Raw genomic sequence first — 17673 nt, forward strand, 5'->3', positions numbered from 1 at the left:
AGGTGATTTTGGCAGCAAAATGGCTGTGTGCGCTTTAGGAGCAGCCACTGTGTTGGGAGAGCTTCTGTCAGGCCTTGAAATATTAATGATCTTGACTTAATATAGTAGAAAACAAAATACAGTGCATGAAATGGGGGGCAGGGGGGTAAGGGGGAAAAACATCCTTGAGTTACAGACTGTTGACCTTGCAGTACCCACTGTATTCATCTATTTCCTTTTAAACCACAGAGTCTGAAAAGACATTGAGGAGGAATGATTGCAAAACTCTTTACTGGTGATATTTTCCTACCTTTCCAATAGTGTTTTAGCCTGAGTAGGGACTTTTGCCTTGTGTTAGATTATTTATCTTCTGCTTACCTTAATACTAGGAAAATGCAAAAGACAGCTTTTTGTTTAATAATTTCTGTAAGTGGTGATATTCTTATCAGCAGTTGTGTTAGAGTTTATGTGGTTGATTTTAAAAACCTTGAATAACAGAAAAGTTTGTGGATAAGAGCAGTCAGCCTGGTCTCCTCTTGTATTCTGTTTTTCTGTGCCTTATCTTTGTATATGGCAGGAGGTTCCTCCTGTTGGTGTCTGTCCTGGTCAGGCTTAAGCATATTTTTGATCTGAGCTGTGACAGTGAAAACCAGGATTAATACTACAGATCCGTATCTGCCCCTTGGCTGCTGCTGTTGTTAAACCAGGCATGGTTAAACAGGACATGTAGCAGCAGTACAGCTCACTCACCAGATATTGCAAATTGTATCAAAAAATGAAAGGTAATTTTCCATGGTTGCTTTGTTGTTTTGTTGGGTTTTTTCCTGGGCAATTCTTCTCACAAGCAGAAGAAGCTGTCTTATAGGAGTTGCCTTTGTGTGCTGCTACTGCCTGAGTGATGGGCCGTACCCAGTGGGTTTGTGTTTGTGGTCAGGGATGAATTGTCTCTGCTGTAGGAAGGCTGGTTTTGACAGACCCTCGTGGTTCTTCTCACTAAAGCTGTGGTTTCTGGTTTTAATTGAAACCTTAAAGCCATTTGAAGCATAGCTGAAAAGCACCTTGCAAGTTGAACCTCATCTAATCATGTGATGCATGTAAACTCTGGAAGCTTCAATGTTCGTTACTTGAGCAGTGTGTTTTTGTAAGATCCTCCAGTCTGGTGACAGCCACAGTGAGCCAAAGTGGACTGATCTCCCTGTGCTCTTACAGGTGGAGCATGGCATGTCCTAAAGTTAGGACTCACTATAGAAATTCCATAAATAGCTTCGGGCCATAAGAGTGAAGTAACTTGCTGTTTTATAAATGTTACTAAAATCCCTCTCCGTTTCTCATGGGAAGGCTTGGTAAAAGAAAGAGGGAAAGAACAAGGGGAGCTAAAGGAAGGGTAAACCGGAAAGAGCCTTGGCTGTGCTGGGGGCCTGCGTCCCATGTACTGGAGCCTGTGCATAGCAGGGAACCCTAGAGGTAGTGTGGGTGATAAATGATGAGATGTGAGATGTGTCATGTGGTAAATACCAGAACAACTTTTCCTTTTTACATGTTTACATGCCCGGGTATTTTCTCTGCTGAAATCCAGTGGTGATGGTGGGCTTTCATCTCTAGCCAGGGGAGACATTTCTAGGATGATATACCTGTTAGCCATTAAAATGTGTTACTAATGATGCTAATAAGTTTTTTCCAAGTAATGTGAAAGTAGCCCTTCGTGTAAATATTGCATTTCTGAAGCTGATGTCACCGAAGGTTTGGCAGCTGCATGTGGGACCTGGTGGCAGTGGTTTAGTTACTGCTGTGCCCTTGCTTTGAGAGGGAAAAGCATTGCCGACTTCCTCCCTTGGGGAGAAAGAGCCAAATGAGTTCTGCCTTGCCAGAAGGAAGATGTGCCATTTCCGGGCATGCTAGGCTGAGGGCTTCACTGCCAATCCCAGTGGGTTCCTGTCCCATTCCCTCTTAAAAATTGGCAGTGTCTGACTGTCAGCTGCCATTCCTTAAGTGGTCATAGAATAAACCAACTGCACCCCTTTTGTCCTGCTCTGTGTGTGTGTGCGTGTGCGCGCGCGCGCGTGAATGCAGGTGGACATGGGTTAAGCAATACACAGCTCCACAGTAAGCACAAAGAGGCAGCTGATTTTCTGGCAGTGTCGATAGAAGAGTATAATCTTTCCTTTTACCATCTTCAAGCCAGCTTTTAAAATGGCTCTGGTTGGAATTAGAAATTAGTATCCCCTGACATAGGATTACTCATTAAGAGTGTAATGATTGTTAATTCTTCACCTGGGGCTAAGAGGACATCGTTAGATCTCTTTGAAATGTCTCCTGCCTTGATTTTGAATAAGTAAGCCAGCAATTTATGATCATAGCCTGGGCAAGTAACATTCTCCCTTCCTGTTCCTCCATCTAGCTTGCAAAATTGGATACTACAAGGCTCTCTCGACAGATGTTGCTTGTGCCAAATGCCCGCCTCACAGCTACTCCATCTGGGAAGGCTCTACCTCCTGCACCTGCGATCGGGGCTTTTTCCGAGCTGAAAATGATGCTGCCTCCATGCCCTGCACTCGTAAGTTGGTCTTTGAACAGTTTCTTCCCCTTTCATCATTCATTTTCCTGTTTGTCTTTCACTCTGGACATAAGAAGTACTGCCTGGAGATCTGTGTCTCTAAGAAGTGTCCTGCTGCTGAGAGCAGTGTTCAGTAGCTCTTACAGCCCTTTGTAGATGCAGTTTGCATTTTGGATCACACTTCTGTGAGAGAAAGCTCTAGTTCTCAGCCCTGAATTCTGAACGGTGACATGGTTGCACTGACCTTTGAGATTTTACAGTCTAAATCAGTAGACTGGGAAAAGACAAAGCCACAAAAGAGGAGTGACTCGCACACCTCAGAGAGCTGAAAATAAAATACAGATCTAAGTTCCAGCCTGAGGACCTGTCTCCTGTAGATCACATCACCTTGCATCTCTTTAAATACTGATATTTGTAGAAATTGTGAAAGATTTTCTCATAGTTGTATGAGCTAGGGTAAATAGGTAATCATGATCTCATTATATACCTAATTTACTCAAAATATAGCTGATGACCCTTAGGAACATAAGTGTTCCTCTGGAAGGTGTAGTAATAAACCTTAATGAATCAAACATCCGAAGTATGGTTTATTTTATCCTTTGTAGGTAAATACATCATGTACAGCAAATGGAATTTGCTTTAATTCCACCAAAATGTCATCATCAGAGACAAGAAGAGGTGTAGTACTCTGAGCACTTCCACAGGGCTGCTGGAACAACTCCTTGTCCTACGTATCGGTTAACAGCTTATGCTGCTGAAGACCTGGGATTCCAGGCATGCCTTGATATTAAATCGTGTTCTTTGGGTTTCACTTCTTTAGGAGCAGGGCATTTTTAAACAATAAGTGAAAGGGCTGTATTTTACCAGGGGTTATCTGTATATCCAGTGATATTCAGGGATATGAAGTTCAGCTGAGTGTCTGTGAGAGAGGGAAGGCTGAGATATTTCTTTTGTGGCATTTTAATATATTCCCAATTCATTTTGGAGAGATGACTCACATTTATTTAAGTCTTAATTTCTCCCTTACAAGGCAGAAACAAAGTGTGTCCATAACTATGCCAGCATTCATCCCTTCCTTACACCCTCTTGATTCCAGCTCTTCTTCAATGATGTCCTCCTTTTCAGCTGTCACTTTTGCTGGATGGAGGCTAATCAGGTCTGTACATAACTAGGAGCAGCTGCAGTAGGAAAGCAGAGAGGTCTGTATATCCCTTACCAGTAGTTGCCTGGGGATGGAGGACTGTATTGTGAAACCTTGCTGAAGTGGGTAGGAACATGCTTTTCATAATACAATTTATACTAGGAGATGTGAAGCCTGACCATTTTGATAGGAAAAATGTCTTCTTGCAACAATAAAACTATTGTTGGAAGCTATACCCTAAATAACACTATACAGGCGAAAGTTTCTCATAAAGCCCTAGTCCTAGTGAGTGATACCCTGAACAAATTGAAGTCAAATTAGTAATCAACTGGTTGAATTTAAATAGGCATGTGCAGTGAGTGAAGTATGATGAGAGAGCAAAACACTTCCAGATGGGGGAATTGTGAGCAAATGATGTATATGTTTGCTTGTATTGCAAAATGTACCCCTGCAAGCTTAGCCCTTTTTTTTTCAAGTCTTCAGCCTTCTTCTGGCACCCTTCCCCGTTCCTGTCCTTGGAGGTCAGTCAGAGTTGAAGTCCCTGCTCTTGTTTTTTTACCTTGAAAATACAAAGGGGCAAGAAGAGAAGGCAAGGGCCACGGTGCTGGCCTCCACCTCTATCGCTGCAGCAGTCTAGGAAGAGTCAGCAGGCAGGAGAGTTAAGCCAACACCACGATTCCATGCACATCTGTCTTGAAAAACAAACCTGTCTCTGGAGGTCCTGTTTCATAGCTTTGAATTTTCCTGTAGCTTAAGGACTTCTTTTTCTGCAATCCAAGGTGAAGGACGACACAGGTTATTTCTGAAGTGGCTTGTGGGCAGCTTTGCTCTCCTGGGCACTGCTGTGCTCGCTAATATCCCCTCTTTGAGGTCTGCCTTGGTGGCATTTGAAAATTGCTACGATGGCGGTACCTGCACAGGCACAAAATGCTGCCCTGTGTGCATGGTGTACCTCTGTGTTGTACAAAGTGTGGGGTGCAAGGGAATCCTTGGGGGGGCTCCCTGCAGTGAGTGGCCTTCTGCCCACATGCTTGAGGCAAGTGACAGAAAGTATTTAAAGGGCCTCTGCTGAAGGAAGGCCCTCTGAAAGCAGCTTCCCGTTTGTCTGCCTTTCCTGACAAAACATTGAGACAAGGGAGCATAAACATCAAAGGTTCTTTCAGATGGATTCAGACTCTAATCAGTTCTTGCCAGTTGGTTAAACCAGGTGACAAACCCAATTCCCTTGTGCTGACAGCCATAATAATCAGGCACCTTCTTTGTTTATTATGCTCTCTTTAACCGTGGTATTCTCATTGAGTCCTGCATTTAGTAATCGCTCAGTGTGACGGCGCACTAATGAAGAAATAAAACACAGTATCTGAGACCCATTCTTCTTGCAAAAAGATAGACTTTGCTCCACTGGCTTGTAGAATCATGTTTCTGTTCACTTGGAGGACTATTAGACCAGGTGAATAAAAGTAACATTGGCTAATTCGGAGAGAACACCTGGAATGGACTGTTGATTGATCCTTCCTTTATTATTTCTAAACGCTTTTTAAGATTAAGAACTTCAGCCTTCTTAAAATGCGTTTTTGTAAAGCTTTGACCCTTGGCTATTGATTTCCTTTAGTAATAAACTGGCTGGCCTCATCACTTATCTCGCCTTCTAAGTTGGGGGAGGGAGACTGTTATGACTTTCCGTTAGCCTGATTGTGCTAGTGGATGAAAGGAAATCAGAGAATTTCCCTTCCTTTTCCTTTCTCGGTTCCCATGGTAGGTAATAAAAGTAGCACCTACTTCCCAATGTACTGAGCAGCAGAGGTGCTCCAGAGTTTTCTAATTCCATAATGCTACTCTGACATCTCTCCCCGTTGTTGAATTGTAAAAACTGCGCCTAGCCTTCAGGTAAGCCATGCATCCAATCTAAACTTGTAACTCAAATTCTAGTGTTAGTATTCTGCTCTATTTTACCTCTCCTAGAGTGAGTACTTATATCTGGCTTAAATCTTGTTCAAATAAGAGCAGAATGTGGAAGGATGTAAGCACTGGATAGAGTGGAGTGGGCTTTGTCAGTAGGCCAGGCATGGACACCCCAACATGCTCATGTTTACCGATGCACCTTTTCCCTCCAGCTTGCCCCATGGGGGTAATCATTCACATGTCTGTCACCATTGAGGAGCAGAGCTGCCCTGGATCTGCTGCTTTGACCTAACTCAAGTATTTTAGGCATTCAACTCTGAAGCACAGCGGGCTTGTCAGCTGCGTTCTTGGGCATGGAGAGGGCACAATTGACCTGCTATACACTTGAGCATGCACCGTTGAAAACGCAGATGCGATTCCCTTTTGGAAGCATTGCAAAAATAATGTTAAGGCAACTATTAAGATCTTTGTTACATTTCAGTACTTGCCAAGAGGATGGACTTTTCAAATCTAGTGGAGAATAAATTGCCTTGCCAACACACAAATCCATGAGGCTGGAAAACAATCAGTTCTAATCATGGTCCTCATTGCTGGATTTCCTTCTCCGTAAGGAGATACTCTGTGAATTGCAGCCTAGCACTGGCAGGTGCAGTTCCCACCCAAGTTAATGGACATTGGTTTTGCATCCCCACCATTAATGAGCCTGGTTCTCTAACTGTTTCTTAACAAACAATGCTCACATTATGAGTGAGTATGGAACAGTTTTGTATTGTTTATATTGTCTGTTCGATTCAGATTATTAATGATTTTTAATTGGGAACCCTTTACAAAAGAGTGATTACCAGCATAAACTGTCCAGCTTGAAATCTGTCTCAGTAAATGACCCTGAATAATTTAGTCTGTTGTGCCACCCAAACAGTGCCTGATTGATTGATATTTTGGCGTGGCCTGAAATATTTCTAAAACGGTTGCATTTAAGACAGTTTATATCGCAGAACCTTAGAGATAATGAGAGCAAATTTAGTGAGATGCAAGAGAAAAGCGCCTCCTTTGAAAGGGCTTTCTCCAGTTTAGGTTATCAAGAAATCGAACAACCTGACTCGAAACAGCAACCTTCACTTACTTGTCTTTACATTCGCCTCTTCTAATTGAATTTAGTGCACTGCTGTATTTCCTCCAGAAAGTATATTGTTTTTAAATTACAATTTCAGTGCTATTACTCAAGGCTCCTGCTTCTAATGCCTTCTGACAGTTATCAGCATAATGAACGATAATGAAATGATGGGCAATCTACAGTGGAAACTCAGTGTGGATTCCACTAGAGCTGTGTGACTGTGTTGTTAAAATTCGAATGCACATTAAAATAACACTGTCCTTATTTGTTTCCAAGGTCAAGTCTTTAAAGGAGGTCTGAAAGGTCTAAACACTTCAATTTTATAGATGTTATAGTTTAATGTAGGCCCTTAGTGCAATCCTGTGTTGCTTGTAATATATCTCAAAGATGAATATTTGACCTGCATTTTCAAAAAAGAGTGGATTTACCTATCCAATAACTGGTCTTGCAAATGAGTAATAATTACACATGAGCTGATTATTTCAGCATATGTTTACTGTGATTGCTTAGACTTCTAAATAAGCAAATGTGCTCTTTTTTCTTCAACTTAGCTTGTGCCTCTTCTTAATTTCCAGACAGACGCTGATTACCACTGTTCTAGGTTTTAGAGGAATAAGAAAGTAGGGTGCAATGTGTTGTCATGCTGTCTGGTATGTTTTAGGTTGCTTTGCACTGCCTTTGCCATATATCCTTCCCAGGAAGGTGGGGCATGCTTGCTCCGGCACTACTTCGGTCTAACCTCTGCTGTTGGATCACACTCTCTATAATATGAATTATGTGCCAATACAGGCTCTAATCTTCAGAAATTACATTTATGACAATACTTCTTCCACGTCTTTATATATGTCCATACCTTAAGTAAATTATTTTATTCTTAAAACATCATATAAGCTTGTTATTGAAACAGTCAAAATGCCTGTTAAGTATGGCAGTTGCAAAAACAGAAGGCACAATGAGTAGGCAGTATGGAGAGAATGATTTTTTTCTCCACATAGGCTGGGAAAATAGCCCATCCGTCGCTGCCAGACGGAGAGAAAGGGATTGTGAGTGATGGGAATCTCAAAGGAGAAGGCTGTCTCCCCTTGTCTGTGGTGACAGGCTGAAGGAATTGAGAAAAGCTTGAATAGGAAGGGGAGTGGTTATGGCTTGAAAAGAAGAGACGAGTAATTTAGCAATGTGTGTTTATAATCAGTAGACTTAAAATCATCGCTCCTTTAAATACAGCAACTGTTTATTAGCCGTCTTCTGATTTTCTGGCCAGAGCCTTAAATTAACCGAGACATTTACTCAATTAAGTGGGGGCTTTGATTTGGTTAGTCAGGACCCGGTTCTGTAGTGTCGTTGAAGTAAATTAGAAGGCTGACAGAATAAGAAATTCAACAATTGGGCCAATAATGAAACAACTTATTTTTCTTGTTGGATTTCTTTCCTGTCAGACTGTCAGATAACTTCCTGGTATCCACAGTGGAATTCTTTTTTTATCTTGAAAGAGCGAGTGCACACAGGTGGTATTGTCTGCGGCTCAGCTTATTAGAGTAGATGCGATAACATGTCTTAGCATATGTGACAACAGAAGATATTCTTATATGGTAGGTTTTGGAAGGGAAACTCAGAGCCCACAGGGGCGGCTCCTGCAAGCATCAGTTTTCCCACACCTCTGCCAGTAGTAACTGGACCTCTTCGCTTCACTCCCTTAGCCTGAAGAGAAGCGGAAATATGGATTGGATTGTTCTCCAGGTGAAATGAACAAAGCCTATTGTGAAGCTGGTAACCAGGGTTCTTTTGGCAAGTAAATAGGAAATCATAGATGCCAGTAAAACGGGCATTTTATCTCTGGCACTAGTCCAAGATTCCTAGCCTGGGAGAACTCCCACCAAAGTCAAAGGAGTCTTGCTTGAGTAAATAAATTAAGAATTGTTTACCAAATCAGTTGCCTTATTAAAACCCAGTTGTAATGCTAACTGTGCACAGAAAGGAGAAGCAGGGTGGAGGTAGAGCAGATGACTGTTATTTCAACTGGCTGCTGCATCTCCTGAACTGTTGACTTTGGTCTCGCCAGTTGTAAAAACACATAATCTATAATGATAAATGATCGGGAATAGCCAGGCAGACAAGAAGCGAGGCTTGTCCAAACTGTCAGTGCTTGTGTAAATTAGCCCATGGCAACAGGAGACCTGTCCACAACTGCTGAAAGAAGCAATTAGTAGCAGCAACATATACAACTGTCACAGGAGAGTGTGGGCTTTATTTCTAAGCCTAAACTTACACAGCCCAGGTGTTTACTCTGTGGTACAACTTGTCTTTCACATGGTTAAAGATCAACAGCAAAGTCTTATCTGAAGGGCTTCCCAGCTCACGTGCTGAAACATTATTGATGGCCCCACTTTTGTACAGGTTCAAGTAAGTTTCATGAGGTGGGAAGAAGAGGCTGAAATGTCTTTTCTTGAAGGCTGTGCATGGCACCGCTTTGCCAGACATTTTGGTGAGGGAATTGGAAGAGTTTAAAGGCATTGATTATTTAATAATTACTGTCTTTGCATCCACTCTGAAAAAAATCAACTCTATTTTACACTCAGCCCTGCCTCCAGGGAGATGAATTTTAGGATTGTGATCAAGTTAAAGAGTATTGATTAGAATTGTTAAAGGCTGTCTGTACAATAACGGTGTCAAAAGGCCTTGTTGAGAGTGGCGGCATGGTCACATTGGTGAGGTTGGCAACACGTCTGAAAGCCTCAGCAGAATCATAGTGCCACTTCATGCCTGAGGTAGCCCCTTCAAAGGTACCTGATGTACTTCCAGTGACATTGCGTTACTTTCTGTAGATAGGCTCCAAAGATCTTTGGAGCTGTTCATTGCATAGATCTTTTCATTTTACACCTCTTTGTTTGCTGTCTTTATTCTTGCTGTGTTGTACACAAAAGCTGGCTTTCACATCTTGCAAAGCAGAATATGTGCTAAACTTTTCGCCACTTCTGATAGCACGTTTGTAGTTAGGCTTTCTTGCTATTAGGCAGCTGGATCCTTACTTTCAGGTCCCTCCTGCTCCTGTAACCTATCAAAGACTTTACTGCTCCTCTGTAGTATAGCCAGGGCCAAGTTGCCAATTCAAACAGGGCCAGTTCATACTGGGCTCCTTTTAAATAACAGTGAGTCATAGCAGCCTTCCCTCTTGTATCAATCTTGTTTATTATGTAGCAAATTAGCTCAAGATTTCTGAATACCCTGAGTTCCCTCTGAAATCACTGGAGATAAAGAGGGTCAGTGTCTCTGGAGCAGGCTCATAAAGAAGAACCTTTTGTTAGTCCTGGTCCAAAGCCCATTGCAGCCTGCTGGTCTGCCTGATTGACTCTGATTAACAAACACCCACCACTGGCACTCTGTTGCATGTAACAGTGTGTTTGTAGGATTTTCTCTGAGGGTGAAGTTAGAAAGCTTCGGACTACAGCAGGTTATCGTAGTATTTTTACTGTTAGTTAGAGTAATTTTTAATCCTTATGAAGCTAAGGTTGACTTTTTCTGCTTCAAAAAAGAGAGGCAGTATTTTCCTCAAGGAGACTGTGGGAATGGTTAAAGAAGATTAAAGTCTTTTCTACATGCTTGAGGTTTTCTGATGTCTGGTGGGAATTGCCAGTGAAGCTTCCTTCCGATTTCACACTGTCAGGCAAACGCAGACTGAATGCAGGTTGACAACCCACTTGAAAATAATTATCCATTGCCCTGGCTGCAGAGACAACCGTTCCCTGATAGAGAAATGTGCTTTTACACACGTGCACACACAGACAGAGTAAATTATTTTTTTCAATCATTTTCTCCTTCTAGGTCTCACAAGCTTCATCCTGCTTGTTACTTAGTCACATACATATCTTTTGAAAGTATCTTTCTTTTAAAGGAGAGTACATTTTAAATGCAGTGATGTGGTGGCTGACAGGATGCTTATAACAAAGACTTGCCATCTTGAGGGTATATATTTGAAATATCTCCATTAGCACTTACATGGAGAGTGTGGGTTTCAGCTTGCGTTTTTAATAGATCTCCTCCCACAGACAGATCTTTCAAGGTAATAAATATTAAGCATACTGTAGGTTAGTAGCACACAGATGTGGTTAAGTCCAAATACTGATGATATCAGTTTAGTTCTTAATGGGTAATGTTGCTGCCAAATAATCCACTGCCATCGTTAGTGGCTGAGGACTAAGCTATCATAAAAAAAAAAGAGCTCCTGATAAGGAGCCCTCTGCCAGGGGGCAGGGTATGACAGAGGAGTGTGTGAGGCAGCTGTTCCTGGCTAGAGAGTGCTATATTTTGAGTGCCATCAGTGTGGGTTTCTGGTAAGTGCTGTATTTACTTTAAAGACATTCGTTGTCAAAACTCTGTGGTTAAGTGCTTTATGGTTTGTTTTGTGATGTTTGTGTTTTTCTATCTAAGAAAATAGTGTACAAAGACTATTCAAGTCTAGTAAAATTGGCCAAACCAAAGCCCGTAATTTTATCTTCATTGGTGTCTCCATGGGACCTCTGAGAATAGGGAAAAGAATTTTTCTACTCACTTAGTCCTTTAGTGATTAAAAGCTGTTTGCCCAAAATCTGGGACTGCTAGTTGTCTAAAAGTGGTACTCTGGCATCCTGTGAACTTGGGGCAGCAGAGAGCCAAGCTGCAAGTTTCTGCTTGTGTCTTGTCATTTTATGGGACAACACAATCGATGGGGAGCTGTTTTGCTGGGAATAATTTCTTACTCTTCTTCTTTCATTGTCCTTTAATCCACACCTCCTAACCAGACACTGTTGCTAAACTCCATTAACTGGTTTAGTGAAGACAGTATTCTTCATGTCAAACAAGTCTGTCTGGTCCAGTTGCAGCAAACTGTAATTGAATTTTCTGCCTACACCCACAGAGACTTTCAGAGAAGCAACTTGCTGGGCAGATCAGTGATAAAAAAGCAAGATGTAAAACCAAGGCCATAACCATTTTAATACTGTTCCCTAGCACAGTGCACTTGGAGTTGTGCCTCATGTCCCAGGGCTGATTTGCAGAGGGGTTTTTCAGTTGCGTAGATCCGTTGGGTTTACAGCCATAGTGAGAAGAGGTGGGCTGAGTTGGTTGGAGTCTATCTTGAATGCCTGGCAAATTGTGCCTGTTTGCCTGTTTTGCTGAAGTTCCTCCAGTGCTGGGGGCGCTACAGTATGTCCTTTGGCAGGGGTTTGTAGTATATGGAGTTTGTCAAAGGAGAGGTGGCTCTCCTTTGGACTTGTGGCTTGGCAGCAGTGCTGAGCTTGCAGTCCTGGTGCAGCCTGGTTAGACTGTGTCCTTGGGCACACCGAGGGTCCTGCTGTCTGTACTTTCCTTTTGGCATGTTTGGCTGGGTGCAACCAATTCCTGAGGCAGCAGGAATATTCATTTAGTTGCAGCAAATTGTCTTTATGCTGTTTGCCTTTGAAATTGGTCATTGAGTTCAGGAGAGACTTACGTGGCGGAATGAATTTGCTAGTTGAACCTCCTACACTTGTACTGTTATCCTTTGATAGCAGGAAGAAAATGACTTTGAAGGAAACTTCCTCAGCAGGATGGTACCCAAACAACAGGCAGACTTTGAGCCGGCAACCCGTGATGGTCCCTCAGCATGCAGGGCAGCTGATTTAAATGCGAAATATTCTTTTCCTTGCAAATAAACACTTTACTGAGATGTCATTATGCCCAGTGTTAGTCTGCAGCCTGCTTCACTTCACAGCCATGGCCCCATGCCATCTGCACCGCACAGGTGCTTGCTTAGTCCCACATAGCAAGTTCATTACTGGATCTTCCATATGGCGGAAGCTGTACGTGAGTCACTTTAGTGGTGGGACTGGGCTTGGTCCCTGGTATGAATCACAGAGGCTCCTTAAGTCTGCCCACAGAGAGCTGTAATTCACAGATAGCTGGCACACAGGCGATGTACCACATGGAGATGTCCTGTGGTCTGGAAGTTAGGAAGGAGCCAGGCAGGTGTTGATACATGCCCTTGCCATACTTGCCATCAGGCCTCTTACCAGTCTTGCAGTGACGTGTGGGAGGCTTCTGACTGAAGAGGGACACGAACACTTTGTAGGAGGGCAGGGAGAGAAATGTTGATGTATGAAAATATAAAATGCAGCCCAAGATTGCTGTAAGAGTGATAAAAAAACAGCAGTCCTTTCAGTACAAATAATGCTTGTGTTGTTAACCCCTTAAAAGCTCTAGTTTTCCTGAATATTCATTTGACTTGGGGCACAACATTGTCCTTAGATCTGTCTGTCTGTGGAGGAAAGAGACAGATACATATAAAGGTGATAGCTTATTGCAGCAAGAGAAAGCCAAACAATCTGCATTGCCCAATACATTTAAGTAAATCTTATAGGAGAGTTGAGGAAGATATCAAGATTAGCCTGACAAAGATTATTTTGCTAAACAGCCTCTTCAGTGTTTTGCTCAGCCCTGACACACACAATGCACTGTTCCACCCAAGGCTTTGCTTTTGCTTCATGGCTCGGTTGATTTTGATGGGTTTATTGTGAAGCAAGATTTAGGGAGCCCCAGGAAGGAATAAAATTAAAAACTTCCGTTGCCTCTGTTCCCACTGAGGAGTCCCCCATGTCTGCTCATGGTGCTGGTAAGTGGGCTGGATGAATAATCCTGCTTTTGGGCTCTGTGATCAAACTGTGTCTTCTTTGCAGCCTTCAGTGGGGAGAAGCACAAGCGGCTCTGCAGATCCATCCCTCAGGTTCTGTTGTCTTGAGCAGGGAAGGCGAGAGTGCCTAACCTCATAACCACAAAATGAAAATGTCTTTTTTTTTTTTTTTCAGTAGAAGCATTTTTTAAGTTCTTCTGGGCAGTTGTACCTACAGGAAAGTCGGAGAGAGGCTCTTTATCAGGGAATGCAGGGATAAGACAAGGGGGAACAGGTTTTAAGTTGAAAGAGGGGAGATTTAGATGAGGTCCTAGGAAGAATATTTTTTCTGTTAGGTTGGTGAGGCACTGCCCCAGGTTGCCCAGAGCAGTGGTGGCTGTCCCATCCCTGGAGGTGTTTAAGACCAGGTTGATGGGGCTTTGAGGAACCTGATCCAGTGGGAGGTGACCCTGCCCTTGGCAGTGGGAGTTGGAAGGAGATGATCTTTAACTGGTTGGCACCAGTAGCTAGATTTTTTGCCCAGTGAGATATTTCGTGTGAGGGCAGTGGCCTGGCCGGCAGGATGCTGTTCCTGCAGGATCCTGCTAGGTGGATTCATTTTGGAACAGTGCAGGTACTTCCAGCCTGCCACAGCCCTGAAAAGGTTCGCATCTCATCTAGCAGCAGTGGCTCTGTTGACAGAAACAAAGCAAATCCTGATCACCATTGAAGGAGCAGATACACCCTGTATTTCAACATTTGAAACCAGGCCCATCAATCTGAAACTATTCCCTGCTCCTAGTGCCAACAGCTCCATTGATGACTATGCTCCAGAAAGAAGAAATTCCTTTTCCCCTCACTGTAATGTCAGCCCACCACTTGAAGACTCCCCTGCATCTTCCTTTTCATGCTGGAGGTGGTGCACTCATCTCTGTGACCTGAAAGCATCTGCTTCCCTGGTTTTCTGCTTCATTGCATCTCTGTTTAGACACTGCAATGCTCTGTCCCACATACTAATTACTGACTTTTTGCTTCTGAGGAACTTGATTCACTCTGGCACATTTTCCCACGTGAAACTGGACCTAGAGCCTTGGAAAATATCTTAATGGACATCAGAGTAAGTCTGAGTTTAACCCCAAACTGGCTGCTGTGTCTGAGCTAAAAGGCACATCTTACAGACCATAACTGTGTGCTTATGTGTGCTTGCAGCCCAGAAAACCAAGGGAATCCTGGGCTGTATCTAAAGAAGCATGACCAGCAGGGCGAAGGAGGTCATTCTGCCCCTCTACTCTGCTCTTGTGAGACCCCCATTTGGAGTCCTGCATTCAGTTCTGCAGTCCTCAGCACAGGAAGGACATGCATCTGTTAGAGTTAGTCCAGAGGAGACCATAAAGATGATCAGAAGAGTGGAGCACCTTCCCTATGAGGACAGACTGAGAGTTGGGGTTGTTCAGCCTGGAGAAGTGAAGGTGCTGAGGAGACCTTATAGGAACCTTCCACTACTTAAAGGCGCCTTAAAGGAAAGCTGAGGAGGGGCTCTTTATCAGGGAGTGCAGAGGTAGGACAAGGGGGAATGGTTTTAAGATGAAAGAGGGGAGATGTAGATGAGATATTAGGAAGAAATTCTTTACTGTGAAGGTGGTGAGTCACTGGCACAGGCTGCCCAGAGAAGTTGTGGATGGCCTGTCCTTGGAGGTGTTCAAGGCTAGGTTGGATGGGGCTTTGAGCAACTTGATCCAGTTGGAGGTGTCTTTTCCCATGGCAGGGTGTTGGAACAGCATGGGCTTTAAGGTCCCTTCAAACCCAAGCCATTCTATGAATCTATGATTCTGTGATTCTTACTGACAGTATGCACCTTCCTTATGTGGAGTGCTTGACTTCAGGAATATCCCCCTGAAACGAGGCCAGCCCTGGCAGAGGTGGCTGTTGCTCAGGGAGGGGAGGTGTTTGCATTGGCACCAGCTTATCTCAGCTCTCCTGGCCTTGCTCCAAGTTGATGCTTTCACTTGAGTGACTGCAGCAAGAGAACGCTCCTTACGAAAATACCTTTTGCTTTTTCTTGCTGTAAAGCTTTTTGCATCTCCCACAGGAGCAGTTTCTGTTCAGGGCTTGCTGCTGTGAGGTACAGAATGGCTTCTGGCAGGATGGGTTCCCACCAGCTCTGGCAGCCGCTCTGGTGAGGTCACTCAGACGTTCACTGCTCAGCATGGACTTGGGTTCATACTCTACTGAGGTTGCTGGTTTCCTCTAGAGGGTTTTCTTTGTTCTCCTGACTCCTTGACAGTGTAGAGGGACAAATGTTGTCACCGTGAGCACCTGCCTGCCCCATAGAGAAAGCCCTGGTGTGAGGCAGTTTAGGGGTCGAGGGAATTTAGATCAGTTCCTGCACTGCCTCTTGAGTTCATGATCTCAGGACTCTCTTCCACCTCATTGCACTTGGAGTGTGTTGTTGAAAAGAAAGCTAGTGTAGTTGCCAGCTAAGCAGAGACTGCTTTCTCCTGCCCAGGGGAGCTGGCAAACCCAGCTTTTGGGGGAAGGAGAGCTGGTTTCAGGGTTCAGGTGCTGGGCTGAGGCTCGGGAGAGTTGTGACCCATGTCCAGATGTGCAAGGCACATCTTGCATGCCTTTGTCTGCTCACTGCTTCCCTCTGCATCTCAGTTTCCACATGATGAAGAAAGATTAGAAACAGTTTCTTTCCCTGTTCTTTCTCTGCTGGTTTCTAAGCATTTTTGGAGCAGAAAACGTTTCTTACTGTATTTGGTAACTGATCTTTGAGTAAAAGGGTTTTGTCCTTAGGAGTCCTAAATGCTGCCAGTGTATATATACGAGTCATGAATGGCAGCCTGGCGGTGCCACAGACGGGAGGACTGCCTGGCACAGGGGATGGCCTGGGCTCTCTCTTCTACTTGCAATAATTCTACCTGTCAGCCCTGATTAACTCGGAGGCTGTTTCAAAGGTTTGGCAGGAAGGGAGGATTTCCTTCTTTTCAAAATGAATATATTAATTTAGGATTTGTGAAGTGAGCACAGAGAAACAATTCCTTGCTCAGTTACCCTTGCAGCGGCGGCATTTCAGTTAGGTACTGAAGATAAGTAGACACATTTGGCCCCTATGAAATATAAGACGCTTTTCTTAACCTACCTGCCTCTACTAAAATAAAAGTCTTGTCTCCAGGTGAACACGTGTGACATCCTAGCGGCTTCCAGCAGAGGCCCAGGGCCATGATACAGCCCTCAAAACCTTCTCCTCCACTGTATGCTCAGGTCCCAGCCTTCCTTATAGTTGTACCTGATGAATCCAAGCAGCCAGAATTAATCTTTGCCGTGCTCACCTTTTAATGACTTAACCTCTGTGCTGCTACACTTCATCACTTTGTAATATCAGCAGGATTTTACCATGATGTATTGGGTTCCCAGCTAAGTCTGGTGGCTGTTTTCCTACCTTTGGTATGGGTGAGATTATGACTGATTTATGTTTATACTTAATGAAAACATTGATGCTGGCTGGACTTTTTTTTTCCAATTTCATAATGTTTGGCAAATGACAGGAATCATGGAATCATAGAATGACTGGAGTTGGAAGGGACCCACAAGGATCATCTAGTTCAATTACTATCCCTGCATGGAATGAAACTTGCCAGAACTTTCTCTTTCCCTTCCTTTTCTATGAGGAGATCAGGTTGAATTTCTAAAAATTCCAACCATCAGATGTAGTTTGATAAAATTTAAGAAGCTTTCAAAAACTTGCCTGTATCTTGAATCAAAATTGAATTTGTGATTTCCTACAGAATTATATCCAGTATTTTTCTAGTAATGATATTTGTATTTAAAGCTCTAACTGTGAGTAACTGCTAAGTACTGCTGACCTGAATATATTCCAGTTTAGATCATAACATTTTGCAAGCTTGGTTCTCATCCTCTTTGTCATTTTTGTTTGATACAATATTTACCTTATGTCTTTTCCCAAAGAATTGTGTGTGCAGAGTGCCCTCGGGCTCTCCTCCAGAACAAGCTGCCTTTCCATGATCAGTGAAGCTTTTTGTGACTTAGAAAACACCCGTCTGCTTCACGGGGTTGCTCTGAATCATTGCTGTTAAATTTAAGGGTACAACAAGCATGTCTCACCTCAACTGTATTGAAATGAGATTAAGAGTCACAGGATTAGCTCTTCAGTGTTTTCAGTGTGTGTATTGGTCTGGGGCCCCTGGGGATTTAAGCATATAAATAAGATTTCTGCCTGTGTGTTGGTTACAGAGCGAGGCAGGGAACCACTGGAGGCCGTTTGCCTGGCCATGCAGAACTGACCATTACAGTCCCAGCGGGCTGCTGAAGGTGCTGAGAGGAGCTGCCTCCTGCAGTATCTG

At 43.5% G+C, this 17673-nt stretch overlaps 1 protein-coding gene across 1 annotated transcript in view; it reads left to right on the top strand.

The window, feature by feature from the left end:
• The window catches only part of EPHA4 (EPH receptor A4), a 114699-nt gene that overhangs the window by 42974 nt on the left and 54052 nt on the right, over positions 1-17673 (top strand). The window contains exon 4 of the mRNA XM_069865080.1: positions 2378-2533. Within this exon, the coding sequence (XP_069721181.1) occupies positions 2378-2533 (156 nt within the window). The remainder of the gene's footprint in view (positions 1-2377; positions 2534-17673) is intronic.

Source organism: Phaenicophaeus curvirostris, chromosome 10 (assembly GCF_032191515.1).
Source record: "Phaenicophaeus curvirostris isolate KB17595 chromosome 10, BPBGC_Pcur_1.0, whole genome shotgun sequence".
NCBI classification, from domain to species: domain Eukaryota; kingdom Metazoa; phylum Chordata; class Aves; order Cuculiformes; family Cuculidae; genus Phaenicophaeus; species Phaenicophaeus curvirostris.